This window comes from Pseudophryne corroboree, chromosome 1 (assembly GCF_028390025.1).
Source record: "Pseudophryne corroboree isolate aPseCor3 chromosome 1, aPseCor3.hap2, whole genome shotgun sequence".
Lineage (NCBI taxonomy): Eukaryota > Metazoa > Chordata > Amphibia > Anura > Myobatrachidae > Pseudophryne > Pseudophryne corroboree.
The window spans coordinates 366,841,761-366,868,106 of record NC_086444.1 but is presented as its reverse complement, the minus strand read 5'-3'; the positions used below and the strand labels follow the sequence as shown (position 1 = coordinate 366,868,106).

The 26,346-nt window shown below is 46.1% G+C and overlaps 1 protein-coding gene across 6 annotated transcripts in view; it reads right to left on the bottom strand.

Moving 5' to 3' along the window:
* The window catches only part of CABIN1 (calcineurin binding protein 1), a 459,275-nt gene that overhangs the window by 321,925 nt on the left and 111,004 nt on the right, over positions 1-26,346 (bottom strand). For all 6 annotated transcript variants that reach the window (XM_063913010.1, XM_063913005.1, XM_063913009.1 and 3 more), the window contains 2 exons: positions 25,054-25,206; positions 14,402-14,596 (listed from right to left, as the gene is read on the bottom strand). In XM_063913010.1, the coding sequence (XP_063769080.1) occupies positions 14,402-14,596; positions 25,054-25,206 (348 nt within the window). The remainder of the gene's footprint in view (positions 1-14,401; positions 14,597-25,053; positions 25,207-26,346) is intronic.

Sequence of the window (26,346 nt, the reverse complement as noted above, 5' to 3'; positions counted from 1 at the left end):
AAGTCTTGGAACACTCAGGGCCCCTCTTGTAACAGGTCCTCCGTGAGAGGAAGAGGCCATGGATCTTCTGTGAGCATCTCCTGAAGATCTGAATACCAGGCCCTTTGAGGCCAATCTGGAACAACGAGGATTGTGCTCACTCTTTTTTGTCTTATGATTTTCAATATTTTTGAGATGAGAGGAAGAGGGGGGGAACACATAGACCGACTGAAACACCCACGGTGTCACCAGGGCGTTCACCGCTACTGCCTGAGGGTCCCTTGACCTGGCACAATACCTCCGAAGCTTCTTGTTGAGGTGTGACGCCATCATGTCTAAGTGAGGAATTCCCCAAAGACTTGTTATCTCTGTAAAAACGTCTTGATGAAGTCCCCACTCTCCTGGATGGAGATCGTGTCTGCTGAGGAAGTCTGCTTCCCAGTTGTCCACTCCCGGAATGAAGACCGCTGACAGAGCGCTTACGTGATTTTTCGCCCAGCGCAGAATCCTGGTGGCTTCCGCCATTGCCACTCTGCTCCTTGTCCCGCCTTGGCGGTTTATATGAGCCACGGCTGTAACGTTGTCTGAATGAATCAGAGCCGGTAGGTCGCGAAGAATATTCTCCGCTTGTCGTAGGCCGTTGTATATGGCCCTCAATTCCAGTACGTTGATGTGTAGACAAGCCTTCTGGCTTGACCATAGGCCCTGAAAACTTCTTCCTTGTGTGACTGCTCCTCATCCTCGGAGGCTCGCGTCCGTGGTCACCAGAACCCAGTCTTGAATGCTGAATCTGCGACTCTCTAGAAGGTGAGCACTTTGCAGCCACCACAGGAGAGACACCCTGGCCCAGGGGGACAGGCTTATCTTCTGATGTATTAGTAGATGGGACCCTGACCACTTGTCCAGGAGGTCCCACTGAAACGTCCTTGCATGAAACCTGCCGAAGGGGATGGCCTCGTAGGCTGCCACCATTTTCCCCAGAACTCGAGTGCATTGATGAACAGACACTCTTTTTGGTTTTAGCAAGTCTCTGACCATGTTCTGGAGTTCCTGGGCCTTTTCCATCGGGAGAAAAACCCTCTTCTGTTCCGTGTCCAGAATCATGCCTAGGAATGATAGCCGAGTCGTTGGAATCAATTGTGACTTTGGCAGATTGAGAATCCAACCGTGTTGTTGTAGTACTCTCAGAGAGAGCGACACGCTCTTCTGCAATTGATCTCTCGATCTTGCTTTTAACAGGAGATCGTCCAAGTATGGGATAATTGTGACTCCCTGCCTGCGCAGGATCACCATCATCTCCGCCATCACCTTGGTGAAAATCCTCGGGCCGTGGAAAGCCCAAACGGCAACGTCTGAAACTGGTAATGACAGTCCTGTACAGCAAATCTCAGGTACGCCTGATGAGGATATATGGGGACATGAAGGTATGCATACTTTATATCCAGTGACACCATAAAATCCCCCCCCCCCTTCCAGACTGGAGATCACAGCCCGGAGCGATTCCATCTTGAATTTGAACTTTTTCAAGTACAGGTTTAGGGATTTTAGATTTAAAATTGGTCTGACCGAACCATCCGGCTTCGGGACCACGAACAGGGTCGAATAGTACCCTTTCCCCTGTTGAACTAGGGGAACCTTGACAAACACTTACTGTTGATACAGCTTTTGAATTGCAGCTAACACTACTTCCCTCTCTGGGGAAGAAGCTGGCAAGGCCGACTTGAAAAATCGGCGAGGGGGCACCTCTTCGAATTCCAGTTTGTAGCCTTGGGGTACAATATCCATCGCCCAAGGATCCACGTCTGACATAACCCAGACCTGGCTGAAGAGTCGAAGACGTGCCCCCACCGGTGTGGACTCCCTCAGTGGAGCCCCAGCGTCATGTGGTGGATTTCGTAGAAGCCGGGGGGGACTTCTGCTCCTAGGAACTAGCCGGAGCAGAAGCTCTTTCCTCTACCCTCACCTCTGGCGAGGAAAGATGAGTCCCGACCTCTTCTGGACTTATGCGACCGAAAGGACTGCATCTGATATTGTGGAGTTTTCTTTTGCAGCGGGGGAACAAAAGGCAAAAAGGTAGATTTACCCGCGGTAGCTGTGGCAACCAGGTCCGCGAGACCTTCCCCAAATAAAACTTAACCTTTGTATGGCAAAACCTCCATATGCTTCTTTGAGTCGGCATCACCCGTCCATTGGCGGGTCCACAGGGCTCGCCTAGCAGAAATCGCCATGGCGTTGGCTCTCGAACCCAGCAGCCCAACGTCTCTTTGAACGTCCCTCATATATAAGACTGCGTCTTTAATGTGGCCGAAGGGTATCAAGGTCAGCTGACAAGGTATCTGTCCAAGCTGTCACCGCACTACACACCCATGCCGATGCTATTGCCGGTCTGAGCAAAGCACCTGTATGCGCATAAATAGACTTTAAAGTAGTTTCCTGTCTGCGATCAGCAGGATCCTTGAGGTGCTGATGAATTGGTGGAGAGTACCAAAAGCTCACTGTGAGCGATGTTGTGGTGCTAGAGGCACTGAAATGCTAGAGGTACTGAGGTGTTTGAAGGCGCTGAGGCGCTTAGAGACACGGAGGTGCTGAGGCATGGAGCTGCTGAGGCACGGAGGTGATGAGGAACGGAGATGCTGGAGGCACGGAGGTGCTGAGGCACGGAGGTGCTGGAGGCACGGAGGTGCTGGAGGCACGGAGGTGCTGGAGGCACGGAGGTGCTGGAGGCACGGAGGTGCTGGAGGCACGGAGGTGCTGGAGGCACGGAGGTGCTGAGGCACGGAGATGCTGGAGGCACGGAGATGCTGGAGGCACGGAGATGCTGGAGGCACGGAGCTCTGGAGATCACAGGTACAGTAGTAGTAGCGATGATACTCAGGCGCCGGAGCTCTGCCCGGCGTCTGAATTTGTACTTCCCGCCAGCACCTGATTGGAGGAGCGCTGATGACGTCACCCGTCCCCAGTGAACGTCGGGCGCACCCGCGACGTCCACACTACGGGCGCCGGACGGAGCGCCGGGAGGCAGAGACCGCCAGCGAGGACGACCGCCCGGACAGCCAGCACCCCCGGAGAGACAAGCCCGGCGGCCGCGGCGGCGGTATGACAATAGCGCTTTTATATTAATTACTGTGTTAATACACTCACTGCGCCTTACAAGTGCCCCCTCCTCTAGGAGTGGCCCCTGGACACTTTCCTGGCTTCGTAGGATGTCTAGAATGGAAAATCCGGATTAGTCGAGGAGCCGAGACCTCAGAAGCCTTTATCGAACTTCTCTCCTCAGGACCGTACCCTTTCCATTCCACCAGATATTGCAGATTCTTGTGAAGGTAACGAGAGTCCAGAATTGTTTTGATCTCAAAGTCTGTTCCTGTTTCAGCTTCCACTGAGGTGGGGCTAGAGGACTTTGAATGAAAACGATTAAGGACGAGAGGACGAAGAAGAGAAACATGGAAGGCATTTGGAATACGTAGGTGAGAAGGCAAACCCAACTTACAGACCACAGGATTCAGGACTTGTAGCACAGGGTAAGGACCGATGAATCTTGGAGCAAACTTCATAGTGGGCACCTTCAACCGGAGATTACGTGTGGACAGCCATACCCTATCACCAACCTTGTATTGAGGAGCGGCTCGTCGTTTCCTATCGGCGAAGAACTTGTATCGGACAGAAACCTTTTTAAGACTAGCATGAATCCTACACCAAATTTGTCTGAAGTGCAGTAGAGTGGACGTTACAGCTGGAACCTCACTGTCGGAAGACTTGGTAATTCCGGAACTCGTGGATGGAACCCATAGTTGACGAAGAACGGAGACTCACCAGTGGAAGAATGAAATGAATGGTTATGGGCAAACTCCGCCCAAGGTAACAACTCCACCCAGTTGTCCTGTGAAGGGGAGAGATAAAGGCGAAGCAAAGTCTCTAGATCTTGATTGACTCGTTCCGTTTGTCCATTCGTTTGGGGATGATAGGCGGATGAAAACTTAAGTTTAATCTGTAAAGCCGAGCAGAGGGCTTTCCAAAACCTTGCGGTGAACTGTACCCCTCGATCAGAGACTATTTCCTGAGGCAACCCATGCAACCGAAAATGTTCTCGGATTAATAGTAGGGCTAGTTTAGGAGCTGTCGGCAGACCAGTCAATGGAACGAAGTGCGCCATCTTCGAGAAACGGTCGACGATCACCCAGATGGTGTTGCAACCTTTGGAACAGGGCAAGTCAGTGATGAAGTCCATGGAAATGTGAGTCCAGGGTTTCACAGGAATGGGCAGAGGACGAAGCAACCCAGCAGGAGGCAGGCGAGGAGATTTATGTTGTGTACACTGTGGACAAGAACTAACGTAATCCTGTACATCCTTCCTCATGGTGTCCCACCAGTAAGATCTTTGCAGAAACTTGTACATCTTCTGGGCGCCGGGATGACCGGAAAACTTGGAGATATGGGCCCAATGTAGTATTCTCGGCCGGAATCTAGCTGGTACGGACATTCTTCCAGGAGGAGGAGCTGGAGTAGTTGAAGCAGCGGAGACAGAAATTGGATTTAGAATTAAACTCCGCTTGAAAGAATCATCCTCGTCTGTAGAAATTTGTGAACGGGACAGTGCATCTGCTTTAGTATTGAGAGTCCCGGCCCGGTACTTGATAACAAAAGAAAATAGAGTAAAGAAAAGTGCCCATCTCGCTTGGCAAGGATTCAAGCATTGTGCGGATTTGATATACAACAAATTTTTGTGATCCGTGTAAATGGTAATCACATGTTTGGCCCCTTCTAAGAGATATCTCCACTCTTCCAAGGCAGATTTAATTGCCAAAAGTTCCTGGTCTCCAATAGTGTAATTTCGTTCAGCCAGAGAGAATTTACGAGAGTGGAAGCCACACGGATGTAATTTCTTATCTGAGGAGTACTGAGAGAGAACGGCCCCAACTCCGACCGAAGATGCGTCAACTTCTAGGAAGAAAGGTTCATCGAAATTTGGTTGTTGGAGAACTGGAGCGGACATGAAAGCTAACTTCAAGTGGGAAAAAGCCTCAATGGGTTCGGGAGGTCACAAACTCGGATTAGAGCCCTTTCTCGTCAAGGCAGTAATGGGTGCAACAATGGTGGAGAAACCCCTAACGAATTTCCTGTAGTAATTCGCAAAGCCCAGGAATCTTTGTATTGCTTTTAAAGAGAGAGGCTGAGTCCAGTCACAAATGGCAGAGAGCTTCTCCGGATCCATGCGAAGCTCCGTCCCCGAGATGATTTAACGGAGGAACGGAATTGATGTTACTTCGAAGGTACATTTGGAGAGCTTAGCATAGAGATGATTCTCTCGTAAACGGTGGAGCACTTCTTTGACTTGAGTCCTGTGTTCAACAAGATCTTTGGAAAAAATCAGTATGTCGTCCAAATATACCACAACACTTTGATATAACATGTCTCGGAAGATTTCGTTGACGAGTCCCTGGAAGACAGCAGGAGCATTACTAAAGCCGAACGGCATCACCAGGTATTCGTAATGCCCATCCCGGGTATTGAAGGCGGTCTTCCATTCATCCCCTTCTCGGATGCGTATAAGATTATAAGCTCCCCTCAAGTCGAGTTTGGAGAAAACACGGGCGCCACGGACCCTATCAAATAACTCTGTGATTAGTGGCAAGGGGTATTTATTCTTGATGGTGATATAGTTTAAGCCGCGGTAGTCGATACATGGTCTCAACCCCCCCGTCCTCCTTCTTCACGAAAAAGAAGCCCGCTCCAGCAGGGGAGGAAGAGGGGCGAATGAATCCCTTGAGCAGATTGGACTTAATATAGTCCGACATAGCTTGAGTCTCGGGAAGTGACAGAGGATATGTGTGCGGCCACGGGGTGGCATCTTCCCTGGGACAAGGTCAATAGGGCAGTCCCAAGGCCTATGAGGTGGTAACTGATCAGCCGCCTGTTCCGAAAACACATCCTTGAACTCTTGATACGCCTCCGGAATATGCTCTTCATCCGATTTAGAAGAGACACGGAGCGGACAAACGGGAGTAAGACAGTTAGCGTGACAAAAAGAACTCCAAGACAGAATTTGAGAAGACTTCCAGTCAATGTGGGGATTATGAATTTTGAGCCAAGGCATTCCAAGGACCAGATCGTGATGCATTTCCGGAATCACCAAGAGTTCCAGACATTCTTGATGTAGAGCCCCGACCTGCAGCTTAACTGGCTCCGTGCGCCACGTTATGAGACCCTTGGAAATTCTAGTACCGTTAATAGCAGTCAACGAAATAGGCCGCTCGATAGGCCGTACCTTTAAATCCATGCTTTGGACACAGGAGGAAGAAACGAAGTTCCCCGCAGCTCCGGAATCCAACAGGGCTTCACAAGACTTGAAGACTGAATTGGTGATTAAAGACACAGGACGCAAACAATCCAAAATTGGAAAAGATTTAGTCGTGACCCCCAACTTGACTCCTCCGGAACAAGCTAGGCCTGCCCGTTTCCCGGACGGGATTTACAAAACTTAAGGAAATGATCTGCGGCTCCACAGTAAAGGCAAAGTTTACCCTCACGACGACGCTGTCGTTCCTCCGGAGACAGTCGGGATCGGTTAATTTGCATGGGTTCGTCCGAGCTGGGCCCAGCCGCCGGTCTAGGAGTAGGATGCCGGAACCTGGAACGATCTGAACGGCTACGTTCTCCTCCACGCTCCTGCATCCGAAGATCCACCTTGACGCAAAGGGAGATCAACTCTTCTAATGGATCTGGCAGATCCCTAGTGACCAACTCATCTTTCAGCCGGTCGGAGAGACCGTTCCAGAAGGCAGCCCTCAGAGCGTCATTATTCCAGCGAAGTTCAGAGGCAATGGTCTGGAAATGAACCATGTACTGACCCACGGAACGGGAGCCCTGACGAACACGGTTTAGCAAGTCGGAAGAAGCAGTGGTCATCCTGCCGGGATCGTCGAAGATTCATCGAAAGGACGTGATGAAGTTGGTGTAGTTGGAAACCACGGGATCAGATCGTTCCCATAACGGAGATACCCAATCCAACGCTGACCCTTCAAGCAGGGAAATTATATATGCTACCTTAGAGCGATCCGTAGGGAAATTATGAGAAAGAAGCTCGAAGTGCACCTCGCACTGATTTAGAAAACCACGGCAATTCTTTGGGTTCCCATTATAGCGGGAAGGAGTAGGAAGCTGAAGACGTGACCTGGTACCAGCCGGAGGTTGGACATTACTGGAAACAGCAACTGGAGCAGTTACGGGAACTGGAACCGGAATTACGGAAGCTAAGGATGCTTGAATTTGATCCAATCGGCCGGACAATTCCAGGAGATATTGCATCACCTGGCCCTGTGTCGCCTCTTGAGTCTGAACTCGGGAAGCCAAATTTTGGATGGCGCTCGACTCTGTGTTCCGATCGGTATCCGTTCACATGGTCGACCATGTTATGGTCGACAGTCATTAGGTCGACCACTATTGGTCGACATTGACATGGTCGACACATGAAAATGGTCGACACATGAAAGGTCGATACATGAAAAGGTCGACATGAGTTTAACTTTTTTTTCTTTTGGGGAACTTATCCATATTTTACGATCCACATGGACTACGATTGGAACGGTAAAGTCTGCCGAGCGAAGCGGTAGCAGAGCGAAGGCACCATGCCCGAAGCATGGCGAGCGAAGCGAGCCATGCGAGGGGACGCGGTGCACTAATTGGGGTTCCCAGTCACTTTACGCAAAAAACAACACCAAAAAAAGTTACAAAACTCATGTCGACCTTTTCATATGTCGACCTTTCATGTGTCGACCATTTTCATGTGTCGACCATGTGTCCATGTCGACCAATAGTGGTCGACCTAATGACTGTCGACCATAACATGGTCGACCATTCATACCGGAACCGTTCCGATCCCCCGGGTCCATGGGGCCTGAGTATTCTATCACTGACCTGGTCTGGAAGTGCTGTGGACTCGGGGCTTCTTCCGGTGACCGGGAAGAGGAACCGCTACTGGGTCGCAGCAGAGATGGCCGGATGTAGGTCTCCCTCATGCAGGATTAGGACGGTAGGCAGAAGGCACGGGTGGACGTTTGAAGGTCTCCTGATAGACAAGACTTGTAAAGGTGCTGATGAATTGGTGGAGAGTACCAAAAGCTCACTGTGAGCGATGTTGTGGTGCTAGAGGCACTGAGGTGCTAGAGGTACTGAGGTGTTTGAAGGCGCTTAGAGACACGGAGGTGCTGAGGTGCTGGAGGCACGGAGCTCTGGAGATCACAGGTACAGTAGTAGTAGCGATGATACTCAGGCGCCGGAGCTCTGCCCGGCGTCTGAATTTGTACTTCCCGCCAGCACCTGATTGGAGGAGCGCTGATGACGTCACCCGTCCCCAGTGAACGTCGGGCGCACCCGCGACGTCCACACTACGGGCGCCGGACGGAGCGCCGGGAGGCAGAGACCGCCAGCGAGGACGACCGCCCGGACAGCCAGCACCCCCGGAGAGACAAGCCCGGCGGCCGCGGCGGCGGTATGACAATAGCGCTTTTATATTAATTACTGTGTTAATACACTCACTGCGCCTTACAAGTGCCCCCCCTCTTCTTTTCAGCCCTGTGTCACCGTGTTCAGCAGGGGAGAGACCGGGGAGCCAGCTTCTCTGCAGATCTCTGTGGAGAAAATGGCACTGGTTAGTGCTGAGGGACCAAGCTCCGGCCCCTCCAGCGGCGGGCTTCGGTCCCGCTCAAAGTATCTCAAAACTGGCGGGGGATTCAAAGAATTACTGCCTCTGCAATGTCCAACTTAATAATGCCAGATATAGAGGTTTTATTGCTGCCCAGGGCGCACCCCCTGCGCCCTGCACCCATCAGTGCCCGCTAGTGTGTGTATTGTGTGGGAGCAATGGCGCACAGCGTTACCGCTGCACGCTTACCTCAGTGAAGATCTGAAGTCTTCTGCCGCCTTGAAGTCTTCTTTTCGTCTTATACTCACCCGGCTTCTATCTTCCGGCTCTGCGAGGAGGACGGCGGCGCGGCTCCGGGACGAACAGCGAGGGGAGACCTGCGTTCCGACTCCCTCTGGAGCTAATGGTGTCCAGTAGCCTAAGAGGCAGACCATATCACTTAAGTAGGTCTGCTTCTCTCTCCTCAGTCCCACGATGCAGGGAGCCTGTTGCCAGCAGTGCTCCCTGAAAATAAAAAACCTAACAAAATTCTTTATCAGAGAAACTCAGGAGAGCTCCCCTGTAATGCACCCAATCTCCTCTGGGCACTAACTGAGGTCTGGAGGAGGGGCATAGAGGGAGGAGCCAGTGCACACCCATTCTAAAGTTCTTTATAGTGCCCATATTTCCTGCGGAGCCAGTCTATACCCCATGGTCCTTACGAAGTCCCCAGCATCCTCTAGGACGTAAGAGAAATTTTCACAAACTGAAGTATAAACACACTTACATATGCACATCAGCCACTTTGTAATAGACACAGTTGCAATTGAGTACTAATAAAATAGATAATATCATTAGAATTGTTAACTTAATAAAAAAAGATACAATCCATATAGATGTCTCCTTAGTTTGGTATGATCCGTTTCCTTCAATTGATTGACCTAATAAACTCCAATAGATGTATGAGTTTCCAAATAACTTTTATAGTACTGTTTCTGTATTAATTAGTAATGGCAGTTGGTATACTTGCCCTTTTGAACCAGCGGCTTGGATCGACTGAATCCGGGGATACCGCGGTCAGCAGTAGTGACTTACAGCGACCTGCGCTTCAGATACAATAACCCGGTACTCCCCACACCTTCTCCCCCTTTCTCTTTTCCCCTCCACGGATGGACATCTGGTTTCCAGTGGCGCATCCGGACCCTGCAAGGCAATAGCACCAGGGTCCGCCGAACACCACTTACGGCTTCTCATGTTGCCGTCCGTTTTTTCTTCTTTCCGCGGCACAGCCCACGATCCTACTCTCATCTGTCCTCCGCTCAAATTGATGAGGTCAGACAGCAGATGGGATCAGTGAACTGGAGTGCCTACTATCTTTTTTTCAGTCTCACACTTGATAGGTATTGTTTTTGTATTTTTGCTATTACAATAGGTATCAACCTTTTTGAGCAATATGGCAATGAGCAATGTGTAACCAATGTGGATATATCAATACCTGAGATATCATCTAGTCTGTGCTCACAAAGATATATACTATAATCATTCTCCAATAGTAATATTATCTATTAGGTGCAATTTTGGTGTGGGCAATTGTAGTTTATAATTTAAATGTTTTTCTAAAGATTAGGTGGTATCATCATATGTGTGTTCCACACTTTCACGGTTTTCCTTCTTATTTCGGACTCTGGCTCAGGCCCAAGTGGCGCATTTAGACCCTGCAAGGCCTATAAGCATCAGGGCCCATCTAACACCACGACGGGGTCTCTAGCCAGTGTGCCTGTCTTTCTTATCTCCACGGCACAGTCGACGGTCCTACTCTCATCTTTCCTCCGCTCACGGATGAGGTCAGACAGTAGATGGGATTAGTTTACTAGAGTGTCTATATTTATTTTCTTTACTGTCCATGTTATATCACAATATAATTTTTGTTCTCTTCACTGTTTATGATATATTACAACCTAATTTTTGTTGTCTAACTCTATATGCATTAATGTGATTCCAGAATACAGACAATTACCAAGATGTATAGGATCTGTAATGTATATTGTTACCTTTTTCCCAATATGATTATGTGTTGATTGATTCATGTGGTTTGCTGTACTGTGACTAGTGATGAGCGGATTCGGTTTTACTCGGTTTTACTCGGTTCTCAAAACCGAATCTTATTGGCTATCCAAAACACGTGACATCAGTGAGCCAATAAGATTCGGTTTTGAGAACCGAGTAAAACCGAGTAAAACCGAATCCGCTCATCACTAACTGTGACTAGAATTTGGTCCTTACTAAAGGTGGCTGCCTAAGGCACCCGCATCTTTTACACACACTATTGGATACAAACACCAATGTGTCAGTTTCTTGCTTAAGGACACATAAAAAGGACACATATGAACTAAAAATGCATATGAGGTGCCCAGCATAGTCTAATCGCAACCATGTATTCTTTATTTACTCACACAGAAATGGATAGCATTTCTGATTCATTTCTATGGAAGAGGTATTAGTCTTTCATGCACAAGTTTTATTGAAGTATGGGGAGAAGCCGATCCTAAGAAGATATATAGCATTACTCATACCGCTTGGTGAAATACAGACACACATTATTGGTTTGGATTTTATATGAGACATTTAAGTTTGAATATCTAAACACTAATGATTTTTCTGATTAAATGCGAGTATATAAAAAATATCACTATTGCTGCTTGTTTAAAAGTTTGATAGATTACTATCATTGCCTTTTTATTATTTTTTGAGCAAAATACATAATTTCAAGACGACAGTATTTGCTCCCACTTATAGATTTTTACCACTGTTCACAAGGGGATTCACCAATTGATATTTATCTTTCAACTTTTTAGTCGAGTATTGAGTAATAAAAGCTAAGTTTTAATCTTAATAAAATCTCCACAAATTCATAAATATCATCTAAAAGAGTGCTCCAAATATAGGAATTTATTTTCTTTTGGTGAGGTGTGGGGTCTTCTACACCCACCAAATTAATTTGTATCTGGTACATTATTCCTGGGAGCACCTCCAACGCAAGAATAGCTGCCCATTTGGGCCTAATTTTTCTGTGTTCAGTTGGTTTTCACTATTTAGTCAATTAATTATATTCAGTCTGGTGCAGGATAAACTGTGATTCACCTTTATAGATGTTAAATGTAAAGCAATAGTGCTCTCAAAAAGTCTGGGAAAAATGGAGCAAGGTGGTGTCAGCTCTGATCCCCGCTTGTGAAAATGCAGGCGTCTAATGTTAGCGTCCCAAGGTACCACTATTTCTTAATGTGGGACAGCCAAGCGGGCGGTAATAATGGACCAAGTACCAGCGTCCTGATGTGCCGGAGTTTACTAATGGCAAGGCAACCAGGAAGGCAGCACTGGATGCGTCCGTGGACCACTTTGTCTAAATACTGTGTCCTGATGTGCTGCAGTTAACCGCTTGTATAGCCACCAGGTGGGCGGCACTTGAAAGGGTCTGTGAGTCGCTTGGTGTAGTGGGACTGTAGACGCTCAAACCCGTTTGTTTTTGCAGCGGCCTTCCATTTGGCAGGGAAGCCTATGCAAGCGGCTCCAGATAGCTCCAGGCCGGGGCGGGCAGAGAACAATTCCTGATAGTAAGCTGGCTATGATGTGCAGAGAAAGTCCCAACGTCTGACGCGTTTCTCGACCGACTAGACTGGTCGTTTCCTCAGAGGGCCAGAAGTAGTATATTCCTGGGGAAATCTATATGCAACTCATCTGCCTATGTAGGTCATACCCACCAGTTCAATGTTGTATTACAAAGCAGAAGACAGTGTTTGAGGACATAACTTCTAAGTCTCATATGAAAGATAAATAATGGATGAAAAACAGTGTTTGAAGCTGTATTAAACCAGGCTGGGGTGAGGTTCAGTGTAATCTATGATTTACTTTTGTGTAGTCATATACGTGCAGAGGGCCTGAGACACAATGTAATGTGTTGTGCTAAGTGGTGTGTGTAGGGGGTGTCACAACATATGTGGGATTTAGTAGAATGTGTATGGCAGGCATGTCCAAACTGCGGCCCTCCAGCTGTTGTGAAACTACATATCCCAGCATGCCCTGACACAGTTTTGCTGTCAGGGAATGCTAAAGCTGTGTCAGGGCATGCTGGGATGTGTGGTTTCTCAACAGCTGGAGGGCCACAGTTTGGACGTGCCTGGTGTATGGACACAGCAGCAGGTACATAATTATTAATATTTCTGTGTGGATTATCTTGACCTACTTAATTATGGCAATATTTTATATTTTGTCAAGTCTTCCAATGTATGGAATATGCTCCAGTATTATATCAAATACCTCCTAAATGTTGATATGAGCGATTGATATGTCTGTTATAGTCATATTTCTGTAAAGACAATCTCAGTGATCTATGCACAGGACACTATTTGCTTGATATGAATCCATGGTCATTAGCACCAGGCATAGTTTAAGGAAATCCAATTTTTTAATTCTTTATATGGATTTATGCTTGTAATTACCGCCTGAGTCACTATTTAATTAAAATGGAATAGTTCAATTACTTTTTGCCAGTAATTCATATGAATCATATTATGCGGACTGTCAACACCTATCATGAGGCTTATGAATTAATGTGAAAATTTGATTTATTCTTGCTAACTTTATTTAAAAGTGATCAATAAATTAATGTGATTAATAAATGGGAAAAAAATCAACAAGATTTTTGTATCAATGTTACATTGTTATGATTGAATCAATTGGGTAACACTGATGCAGGGGGGTGGTCTTCAGTTTGCCAGCTGTTGGGATCCCGGCGCACAGTATACCGGCGCCGGAATCCCGACACCCGGCATACTGACACATTTTCTCCCTTTTGGGGGTCCACGCTCATTTGCGCTCGCCCAGCTGTCGGTATGCCGGCGGTCGGGATTCCCCTATAGGGATATACTGTAATAGAGGGTCCAATTATTCTAGCACTTAAGAGGGCGACTCAATTGTTTTTATGGGTGTCTAAACTAATGGGCATCTATCGGAGCAATTTAAGTGTTGCTCCATTCAGATGCCCATTAGCCACGGCAGACACATTCCAGCTTGCAGCCCCCCTGGAGGTGGCAAGCTGAAATGTTTGAAAAGTCGGCTGTTTGGGCGCCCAAATAGCACTTTTCTCCGTTGCGCCCATTAGCTTAGCCAGGTTTTGACGCATTACTCGGCTAAACAATGTCTAATTGGGTGTGATGATTAAATGGCGCCCAAAACAACTGAATTGCTACAATGGGCGGCCATTAATGCTATTTTCACTTCCACAACATCTCCAGAATAAACCACTTTCTTGCACTGGAGACAAATCTCAGATTCATGCCCTTGTCATCCCCCACCCAGACTACTGCCGTAACTGCACCATCGTTCTATAGGTGTATGTATAACTGTAGCTTGGTCCTGTGTATGACTAAATTGTGTGAACACATATCTTTGAATTACTACAGTGCTTGTGGCATAGTTACTACTTTGTAGAGAAGGTGTTGGTTAGATAAACAATTCCCAATCACCAATGTAAAATAACTGTATAATTCCCTGTATAGGTAGGGCTCCAGATTGGCTCCAGTTTTCTTTTGTATGCATCAAGCAGTATCACATCTGAAACATTTCAGGTACAACAAAATAGATTTCCACAAACAAAAATGACAAATAGATTAGGTTATTTAAGCACATCTGGTTTAATCTACACTTCCAAATCAGCGTTTTAATAATTGACTGGTAAACTATGGGTTTGGCGCATCCATACTCATAACCGTGTTTACCTTCCTAATACCTGCTAATGGTCCTCACCTGCATGAGAAGTAGCTGGGCAGGTCTCTCAGGGGGAGACGTTATGAAGTCAAGGTGTTTAGTCCGGCTGTAACCACTCATACACAATGTAGGGCACACCAAACGAACCACTGAGGAGTAGTCCCCTATTTCATGCAATCTCTGAATTTCTTCCAGGGACTGGCATCTCTCCAGGGACTTCAGACTGTTTTCAACCTAGAAGCATGAATATACCAGTCAGACCAGTCAGTAACTACATACTGAACGGTGTCCACAGAAAATACAACACAACTAGGCACAAAATGCCAATTATTATAGGGAGTCCTGCAAAATGTAACTTATTCCTGGCTGACACTTTTGAAAGTGTATAAGAGGCGGTGTATAGGCCATACTCTTCCCACTCATTATGGCATCGCCTACTTTACAGCAATGTACGATTGTGACTAACCTCAGGAGAACTGGGAAAATGTCTAATTTTTAAATTCAGGCATGATGCAATATTTCAATGATTGGTACAAAGTGGCAAAACTACTGAGTTGGCAGCGTCATCATATATTAAAAGCACATTGTCTATGAGCAGGGGTGGCCAACCAGTCAGAGACAAAGAGCCATGAAATCTTGTTAGGTACAACAAAGAGCCGACATCGAGCCGAAGGCGCACTTGCAAAAATGGGGTGTGACCTTGTGCCTGCTAGGCCACGCCCCTGGTATAAAATACATTGAAAAAGACAGATCCAACATAAAATACAATGAAAAAGCCACTTCTACATCAAATAATTTAAAAAGCCAGATCCGCAGAAAATATATTGAAAAGCCAGATTCACATAATACACTTCAGTTCCCCCATGTGTCACTCCAGCAAGCTCCCCCATGTGTATTTGGCTCCCTCAGTTCTCAGTCTACGTAGTGCTGCTGCATGTCTGGCTGTAGTGCAGCGGTTTACAGATCTCTTGTGGTCACGTGACTTTGAGTGTTGGGAGCCACATTTGCATAAAGAAAGAGCCGCATGTGGCTCAAGAGCCACGCGTTGGCCACCACTGGTCTATGAGCAAGGAAGCCAGGCAGAGGCACAACAGACTTTTATAAGGTAAAGGGCTCCAGCATAAACAGAGTCATCTTAGTCTTCTCACTGCCCAGTTCCCCCCTCTATCCACTACTAAACCCTCTTGACCTGCCTCTCATTGTCCATTGCTCTATTCTGCCCCCCTGCTCCCCCCACTGTGCACTGTCTTGTCCCCACTCTGCCATCTCACCACACTGACCCGCTCCGTCCTGCCACCTCTTATGACTGCATACTTATTCATTCCCGGCATGTACTCATCCTTTTCGGCTATGGTCTGTACTGTCACTCTATGCAAGCATGCATACATATAGGAAACTGGACAGACTCTAGAGAATTACTGATCCCTTTGCTAAACAGCACAAACTACAAAAAAACAGTATGTGTTGTTACTTTGTATAGGTTCCACTTTTGGGAGAAAATTGCTCATTACATAAGTTTGAACTGCCAAATGAAGCCAAAAACAGGAGCCCCATACACTTATGTGACCACATGTCGCAGGCGATCACCCCGGCAGCCTCCCGGAGGGCAGGATCGGCCAAGATACATCGTATGCTGTCCTTTTGCATATGATGTATCCTGGGCGATCCCAGCCCGGACCTGATTGAATGTGCAGCACATTCAATGTGGAGGATCCGATCCGATGCTCACGGGAACGCGCATCGGATCGGAAACACCCCCAAAATGCCAGATTTCATCCGATATATCGGGCCGAATGCCCGAAATCGGATGAAATCGGACATAATCGCTCTAGTGTATGGGGCCCTTAAGTCCTGCCAGAGGGATTCAATGTATTGTTTCTTTATAAAAAAAGACAAAAATCATCTTACATTTTTTTTTCTAGCATAATATCTTGGGTAAAAGTTGCAATACAACACAGACAGAAAAACATCATTATTTTGGCCCACATTAAGCAACGTCTAATGGCTTTATCTCTATCACCCTATTTAATGAACACAGGTTATCATTTGGTGTAGAGCGAGCTAGTCAAGAAGCAGGCACTAGTGCAAACTATATCTGCCACAGAGGTAGGCACGTTTTTTGTAAAAGGCTGCCAAGTTTTATATTTTATTTTCTGCTATGTTCTACTGTGAACTTTGCTGGAGGGCAGGTAGGAGTGATTCTGTTGTTTCTGTGCGCTTTCCCATTGTTTCTGCCCTTGTGCTCCGTTGTTCCCCAGAAAGAAGGTTCCTGGCCACGGACTTGTGAATGGCCGGGAGTGACTTAGAGAGAGATGCCATGAGTACAACGGTGTCTCTTGGAAATTTTGCTTAGTGTATCTGTTTCTGTAAATTGAGCTGCTCCTTCACGTTCTGAACAGCTAAACAAAGAGGGAGTTCCTGCCATCCTGGTGTCTCCGAACTGGCCTAAGGCCCTAAGCAGTTGCGGTACACTGACAACCTCAGAATGGCAGATGATCACCCTTGAAGACTGCCCATCGAACCAGATCTGCTAGGTAGGGGCTCCTCTTTTTCCATTCGGAATTAGCCCGTTTTGCTTTGATGGCATGGCTGTTGCATGGTTCTCTGAGCTAAGGGTTTCCCTGATCAGGTTACTCAGATCCTGATTAAGGCCATATAACCATTGGTGCAAATTTTCATTGCATTTGGAAGAATTGCATCTCTGGAATGAACGAAAGAGGGGCCATACTGCTTCAATCAACTTGACTCGCCTGCTGTCATTCCTACAGGACAGCTTGCACAGTGGGTTGAAACGATCTTCACTTAATGTTCAGGATTCGTCACTTTACAAATTTTTTGCAAAGTAAGCTGACCGCCATCACAGAAGTTCAGGCCTTTAGGGTGTGCTTCGTATCAAATCGCCCTTTGTCCCCCCGGTTGATTCATGGGATCTCAATTCGGTCCTGTTCATGCTTCATGCAGCTCTGGACCTTCCAAGCTGGAAAAAGTTCATTTTTTTCTTGCCACTTCATCTGCCAGGCAAGTCTCAGAGTTGGTGACTGCCTTGCAGGTCGCCGTTCATTGGGGGTAATACAGAGTTGATCGCAGCAGCAAATTTGTTATCAGTTGGGCAAAGCCATGTACACTGCAGGGGGGGGGGCAGATATAATGTGCAGAGAGAGTTAGATTTGGGCGGGTTATTTTGTTTCTGTGCAGGGTAAATACTGGCTGCTTTATTTTTACACTGCAATTTAGATTTCAGTTTGAACACACCACACCCAAATCTAACTGTCTCTGCACATGTTACATCTGCCCCCCCCCCCCCCCCCCCTCCCCTCCCCAGTGCACATGGTTTTGACCAACTGCTAACAAATTTGCTGCTGCGATCAACTCTGAATTACAGCCAAAGGTCACCTCCCGGTTTCATCTTAACCAGGATACTGCGATTCTGGCTTTGCGTGAGGCCACATCCTCTAGCAGCAGGTATGCTCTGGGCCTTCTTAATGTTGTCAGTCCTTTGCGGACCTATGTGGTAAGATCTGCTATATAACAATAAATCACAGCCTCCTGGTGCTCTATGAGGCACACACGAGAGGTTGAGCAATTGCACAGATACACAGAAAGCATAAAGTCTCTTCCTTGGAGGGCTTCAGTACAAGGACGGAAGTATAATCAAGACACTTTTCCTCGATTTTCTGCTCCAATCCTTTCTGCTTTCTCTTCTGAGTGACCCCAGAAGGAAGGAAAAGATTTCTAGAACTGGGATGGGATTGCATACTGGGACTGTGTGATTTTCATACATTTATTGTGCGAGCTTAGTGGCCTCTTTGTAGTGATCAGTATTCCAGGAGTAATTTTAAGTTTAACTTTTTATACAAGTTTAAAATGTAATTCAAAGTTGCACAGTGGACAGATTCTGAATTGGGAGCAAAGCAAAAAGAGCAAATACAAGCAATATTATGCTGCAGGTGTGCTAGATTTAAAAGGTGCTGGGATTTGAATTTGGGGGGGTCGTGTTCAATCTCAAATCTAAATTGTAGTGTAAAAATAAAGTCACTAGTATTTACCCTGCAAGCAAACTATAAAAAAAAAATATATGTATTTGCTCCCCTTGCATTGCAACATCGTTTGTCCCAGATATAAAATAACTTTTCTTTGCTCCCAACTCAGAATCATCTCCTTTATGTGCAGCATGCAAGGTTGACAGGTTGGAGACAAAGTCCCTCTGCTTCTTTTGCTGAAACTTCAGCAAATGGGATCAGTATTATATCCTGGCGGTCAGGAGACCGATGCCGGGATCCAGACAGCCGGGACACTGGCGGAAAGCGTAGCGTGTCCCCTCGCAGGCTTGCCACGCTTTGGGCCCAGTGGCAACCTTCGGTCACCACAGGGTTATATTCCCCCTCGGGTGGTGGTGTGTACCACCATCCAAGTACGGATTCCAGCCGGCGGTCGGAATCCAGGTATCGGGATACCAGCGTCAATATCCTGACAACCGGGATCCAGACAGCCGGTAAATTGACTGCCTCCCCAGCAAATAACTATGTTCATCCAAGTTTGCTTGGCCAAGAGTCATCAGGTCCCTTAGTGACGCCTCTAGATGCACCAGGTTGGGCACAATGGCTGGCAAAATTGGTCTTGTTTAAGTATCGCCTCTTCAGTTAGATCTAGAGATGATTGGGCAGTACGGATGGTGTAATGGTTAGCATTACTGCATCACAGCACTGAGGTCATGGGTTCAATTTCTACCATGGCCCTAACTGTGTGGAGTTTGTATATTCTCCCCGTACTTGCGTGGGTTTCCTCCGGGTTCTCCGGTTTCGTCCCACAATCCGAAAATATACTGGTAGGTTAATTGGCTCCCCACAAAATTAACCCTAGTGAATGTGTCTGTGTGTACATGTGATAGGGAATCTAGATTGTAAGCTCCACTGGGGCAGGGACTGATGTGAATGGGCAAATATTCTCTGTAAAGTGCTGCAGAATAGGTGTGCGCTACATAAAAAACTGGTAATAAATAAATAATAGTAAATGATTCAGAGTTCCATTTTCATGGAAAGGGTAGTAAAGGACTCCGCTGGGTGCATAAGGGGACAGAGTACCTTCACAGTACTACTGTATCTACCTATAGCATGGGATTTAGTGCAGTGATGCAGGCATTTTACATCAGGAGAGAGAGGAATCAGTGGAGCCTGACAATACACTTTATAAATAGAAGAAAGAACAGTCCTTCCTTACTCCTACTGCACAGTGGAGGGGAGGGGCCATGGTGCTACGAATCCAGACATTCTTCCACTTCCATATGGAATCTCCTGGAGGTAATGTATTAAAATGAAGGGGGTAATTCAGACTGCATCGCTGCAACTGCAGGGATCGCAGTCTGATTTACTTTGCATGCGCACCCGGGAGCCCAGTGGGATGCTATCAGCATCTCAGGGCTGTGGTCACCTCTGCCGGATTGTCAGGCAGAGGCGGTTGCGGGGTGGGAGGGGGCGTGGCAGCTGCGTGAGAACGCCATTGGTGGTGTGCGGTCCGGTCAACGAAGGCGTGTCCTGACCACTGGGGGGGGGGGGGCGCACCACCTGCGTTACGCCACACAGCCGTTGCGACCCAGGACGTGGTGAGTAGCGGCCTGTCAGCGAGTTACTCGTCAGGTACAAAAGCATCACCATGGTGCAATGCTTTCGTACCTGTGCGGGAGGTTAGGGCCTGACATGCGGGGTGGACTAGCTCTGTCCCGGGCGTCCCCCCACATGTCAGAGTAAATGATCGTAGATTAGCACATCTACGATCGGATCTGAATTAGGCCCTAAGTATGGATGGTGGTGGGGGAGAATTAGGTTACAGAGGTGAAAGAATGGAATGCAGGGAAAGAGAAGAAATTACAGAGGAGTGAGGGTCTGGTAAAGGAGAACGGAATTACATGGGATTGTGGATCCCCATTCACATCTGAGTGTTACAGATTTGTCCACATACACCAAATAGCCACATTTAGCACTTCATGGATTTTGCGACTTAGATGTGTCAGGCATCACTAATGTAACAATATCACAATGCACAGGTACTCTAAATACTGATGCTGGCCTTTCATTTAGTTTCTAGGAGCAACTCAGTCACTAATGTAGCTAAAGAGGCAAAACACAGAGGAATGATAAGAGTGGCCTGCACCATACATCCTTATGCTTAATCTACAGCTTTATGGCAATTCCTTTGGACAAAGGTTTTAGGCAGGTACGGAATAAGTGCTGCAAAATAAGAATGCTTTAGAATAGAAATTTTAATAGTTTAGTTTTATCAATTAACACAAAGCAAAGTGAATGGACACAAGAGAACTCTAAATCAAATCAATATTTGGGGGGATAACCAATTATCCCCGGTTATCCAGATGGATCGCCTGTTAAAAAAAAAAAAAAACCTTCTCCCGAAAACACACAGGTTCAGTGAAACCTGTATGTTTTCGTGTGAATCAGCCCCGTTTTCGGACAAAAACGGACTGTTTCCGGGGATTCTGCTTCGCCTGCTGGAGGCAGGTGAAACAAAATCCCCGATAAGCCGGAGCATGCCACGGCTTATCGGGCCTAATTAGCTAGCCCCCAGCGGGACAATTAGCCCCGGTAATTTACCGGGTCTAATTGGATACCCCCCTTGGTGTGACCTCCAACAGCATAAATTCTTCTAGGTACACTTGCACACAGTTTTGCAAGGAACATGGTAGGGAAGTTGTTCCAAACATCTTTAAGAACTAACTACAGATCTTAAGCGGATGTAAGCTTGCTGAAATCCTTCTGACTTTCAAGTAATTTATTTATTTATTAATAACAGTTTCTTATATAACGCAGCAAATTCCGTTGCGCTTTACAATGGGAAATAACAATGATATAACAAAACTGGGTTATAACAGTCATAGAGGTAGGAAGGCCCTGCTGCAAACTTACAATCTATAGGGAAATAGGCATGGATACACAAGGATAGGTGCTACCTATTGCAGAGTCGTCCACCAGATTGGTGGGCTGTATGATATGGTCACACAGCAATGATGAACCGGGATCGAAAGGAAAGGGAAAGTGAAGAATGAGAAGACATGTGAGGATATGTGTGGACTGCAGAGTGGATGCAATTTGATAGGATCCCATACAGACTTGATGATGCTGAGATCATCATTTCCAGGACTCCTTGTTCTTCTTTACGCTGAAGAGAATTCTTAATGACATTGGCTGTATGTTTAGGGTCACTGTCCTGCTGCAGAAAAAAATTGGAGCCAATCACATGCCTCCCTGATGGTTCTGCGGTATGGACCTGCCTGTATTCCTCAACATTGAGGACACCATTAATCCTAACCAAATCTCAAACTCCATTTGCTGAAATGCAGCCCAAAACTTGCAAGGAACTTCCACTATGCCTGCAGACACTGATTATTTTACAGCTCTCAAGACCTTCAATGAACGAACTGCCTTCTGTTACAATCTAATATTTCAAATTTTGACTCATGACTTGCGAACAATTTTCTTTACCCCCAGTTCCTATGTTTTCTGCATAGTTGAGATGCTTGGCCTTGTTTCCACATCGAAGGTATGGCTTTTTGGCCACAATTTTGCCAAGAAGACCACTTCTGGCCAGGCTTCTCCGAACAGTAGATGGGTGTACTTGGGTCCCACTGGTTTCTGCCAGTTCTGAGCTGATGGCACTGCTGGACATCTTCCAATTTCAAAATGAAGTTAAGCATGATGATGTGTCTTTCATCTGATGCACTAAGTTTCCTTGGCCGACCACAGCGTCTACTATCCTCAACGTTGCCCGTTTCTTTGTGCTTCTTCAAAAGAGCTTGAACAGCACATCTTGAAACCCCAGTCTACTTATAAATCTTTGCCTGGGAGAGACCCTGCTGATGCAGTATAACTACCTTGTGTTTTGTTGCTGTGCTCAGTCTTGCCATGGTGTATGAACTGACTGTCTTCCACAACCTCACCTCTGTAGCAGAGTTTGGCTGTTCCTTACATAGTTTTAAACCTCCTACACAGCCGTTTCTGTTAATTACTTTTTGCAAGTGTAGTGTACCTAGAAGAATTGATGCTATTTTGAAGGAAAAGGATGGTCATACCACATATTGATTTGATTTAGATTTCTCTTCTGTTCATTCACTTTGCATTTTGTTAAATGATAATAAACTATCAACACTTCTATTTTTAAAAGCATTCCTACTTTGCAGCAATTTTTCCACACCTTCCTATAGCTTTTGCACAGTACTGTATATACTGATCCTAGGTACCTAGGACACAAAGGGATAAATGTATTATAACAGCACGTATCATGCCGCTATAACACTTCCTGCTTGCCTCATTACCAAGGCGAAGCAAGAACGAGTATTGATAAGATGTATTAACATCTTTGCTGCAGAAGCAGCGGAGTGCCCATTTGAGCACACAGCGATTCAGTTTATTGCTGAAGAGCTGTGTCTCCCTGCCCGGCCGCATCCTCTACGCATGTGTGTGATCTTGCTACTCACGCGAGATCCCTTGCGCAGTCCAGAGCTGGTGCCCACCACAGCCAGGGACAGCGCTGTCCCTGCTGAGTGTATACGCATATCGGCGTGCTATCATACATTTACCCCCTAAGCAGATTGTATGCAGCTATGATGTGAATACGATGCAAAATTCATGAAGTAGTACAAAAGTATGGGAATCACAACTCGTTGCAGGGCATCTACAGTAAGTCGCCCAAACAGGCTAGGTGTATGAGGACACATCTGTATGAACTGTTCAAAGCCCCAGTCTGACACCACCATAAGGTTTAACATCTGCATTATTGTTAAAACAAACATAAAATGTAATAGCTGCTTAACAAGTTCCCAAGTGAAAAGGGGGGGGGGTGGTTAACTCTAACCACTATCTTGTCAGAGGGCAGCAGGAAAGGTTTCCATTAAAGACTCTAAAATGCAGAAATTAATTTACCTATCAATTAAATGGGATATTGGAGGCATAACATAGCATAACATAACATAATATAGCATAACAGACAGAAAACAGAATAGTAACAATGACTGGACAAATAAAAATGCAGGCATGCATAAAACGAGGCTGGATCCACAAGAAACGAACGCCGTCACTAGTTACCCAGACTTGAACAAGTCTTGGTTAACTTTAGAAAGCGGAACAGTCACAGTTAAAGTAGGGAGCTATTAAACAAGTATTAGAATGTAAAGCCAATATAAACCAGCAAGCTCCAATATCATTTGTATCACTTGTGTAATAGTGGTGTAGGAGGACTTAGAAAGTGCAGAGCATTTACAACAACAGGTAAAAAAGCTACACTATAAAGCAGTGGTTCTCAAACTGTGTGCTGTGGCACCCTGGGGTGCCTCAGAGCAGTTGCAGGGGTGCCCCGGGTTGGTGGTCCAGGACCAATTCAAATTATTTATGGTCAATGTAATAAGCAAAACCAGTGTTGGTGGCTGCCAATCGTAAAATATGTGGACAACCAGAAGATAATCCTGTCCCTCACCACACAACTGAAACTAAGGATGACATATAAACACAATTTACTTAATTGAATATTTTTTTCAAAACTTTTATCCTAGGGGTGCCGTGAAAAAAATCTGATACTCTAGGGCGCCGTGATTCAACAAAGTTTGGGAACCACTGCTGTAAAGGAAAGCTAAAGGAAGATTATTTATTTTAAAGCTGTTTTACAGCAGACATAGGGCCTAATTCAAGGATGATTGCGCAAGCAAAATCTTCCTCTAATGGGCAAAAAAAACCATCTGCACTGCAGGGGGGGCAGACGTAACATGTACAGAGAGAGTTAGATTTGGGTGGGTTATATTGTTTCTGTGCAGGGTAAATACTGGCTGCTTTATTTTTACACTGCATTTTTGTTTGAACACAACCCACCCAAATCTAACTCTCTCTGCACATGTTATATCTGCCCCTCCTGCACTGCACATGGTTTTGCCCATTAGAGGAAGATTTTGCTTTTGCAATCAACCTTGAATTAGGCCCATAATTAATACACATAGGTATAGCCACGGTCAACACAGAGATTTGTCTAACACACTTTCCATACACAAGACATAAATAACAGACAGTAATGATAAGGATGGTCAGTCTATGGATTTGCTGAACTAAAAAGGAGGTGAAGGAATAAACAGACTGGATGCCCCTCAAAGCTGGGTACACAATAGGCCGATATCAGTATGAATTGACGTATCGGCACAACAAATTGTGCTTAACGGCTAGTGTGTAGCCACTATTGCCCGCTCCTGCGGGCTGTATGCAACGTCTTCCAGTTGTCTGTGCTACACAGCTAACTGGAAGATATCGCATGCGACCCGGTGCTTTGTAATGAAGGATGGAACAGTAATCGTTCCATCCTTCATTTCATCAGGCTGGTGTGTACGGGCAACCAGGCATGGTCTGGGCCGAAGGGAATTTGGTCCGACCACTGTCCCAATTGCCCGTCGTACAAGTGTGTACCCAGCCTAATAAGTAACACATATTAAACTGGCAGCTGCATTGTTAGGGTTTTAGCTTTATCTTTCTCTGGATTAACAGAGTTCATACACACGCTACAGTACTTTAGCAAAAACAATCACTATTCTGCATTACTTCTGCAAACATATGGCTTCACAGGTGTGCTGCTCAGTGCTTGTATTTACTGACTATAACCACTGCTCGCTGCTGGTTACTACTGATGAAGATGAGAAAGTGAGAGCTAACCTCCTCCACAGACACTGTAGAATCCAGCTGCAGGTTGGGTAGTCTGATAACGGCGACATCTTTATTTTCTTTCAGTCTATGTTCTGTAGCCTCTGGGCTTTGAAGAAGGTCAGTGCAGATGTCAAAGTTTTCTACAGCCTGCTCCATGTCGCCCTGTACAGAAAATCAACAATCACATTTGGCACTTTGGTACCGGACCAGAATCTCAAAGAGAGCATGCACTCATGCCAATAAAGTCAGATCAAGTAGCAGTAAACTTTGCAAGTCCCATTATGCTCTTAAGTTTCCATTTCATTTGAAATAGCTCAAAATAAGAAAGTGATTAGAAATATTTAATATTACAGTCACATATGGAATAAGAATCAACTATCTAGTATATAAAATTCATTGCTCTGTTTGTCCAGTCTGCACCGATTGGGATGAAACCAAAGCAAGATGGCCTAGTTGGATCTGGACAGGTTTTAGGGGGCTTGGGGTCGGTCGGACCTTACTGCGGAATATGCAGAGCAGAACTCTGACCCAGGGAGTCTGTTCTGGGCCTTCCTCTGGATGGATGTGGAACAAAATGTCACAGAGTAGTAACAATGGATTCCAGAAGACATACTAAGGGGTTGGGGTCCTGGTTGGACCTCCCGTTGGTGTACGCTGGCTAGAACTTTGACACAGGAAGCCTGTCCTGGACTTTTCACTGGATTGATTGGATGAAAATGTTAATGAACTGTAATAACTGACAGAAATAACCATAATTCAGTGACGGAAAACAACTGACTGAAATAACCATAAATCAATACACTAAATTAACGGACAGAAATAGAGGTAGACAAAAAAATAAGATTTTAAACCTACCGGTAAATCTTTTTCTCCTAGTCCGTAGAGGATGCTGGGGACTCCGTAAGGACCATGGGGTATAGACAGGTTTCGCAGGAGACATGGGCACTATAAAGAACTTTAGATGGGTGTGCACTGGCTCCTCCCTCTATGTCCCTCCTCCAGACCTCAGTTAGAGAAACTGTGCCCAGAGGAGACGGACAGTACGAGGAAAGGATTTTTGTTAATCTAAGGGCAAGATTCATACCAGCCCACACCATCCACACCGTATAACATGGAAAATACGCAATCAGTTAACAGTATGAACAAAACAGCATCAGCCAACGACTGATCTTAACTGTAACATAACCCTTATGTAAGCAACAACTATATACGAGCCTTAGAGAAATATGTCCGCACTGGGACGGGCGCCCAGCATCCTCTACGGACTAGGAGAAAAAGATTTACCGGTAGGTTTCAAATCTT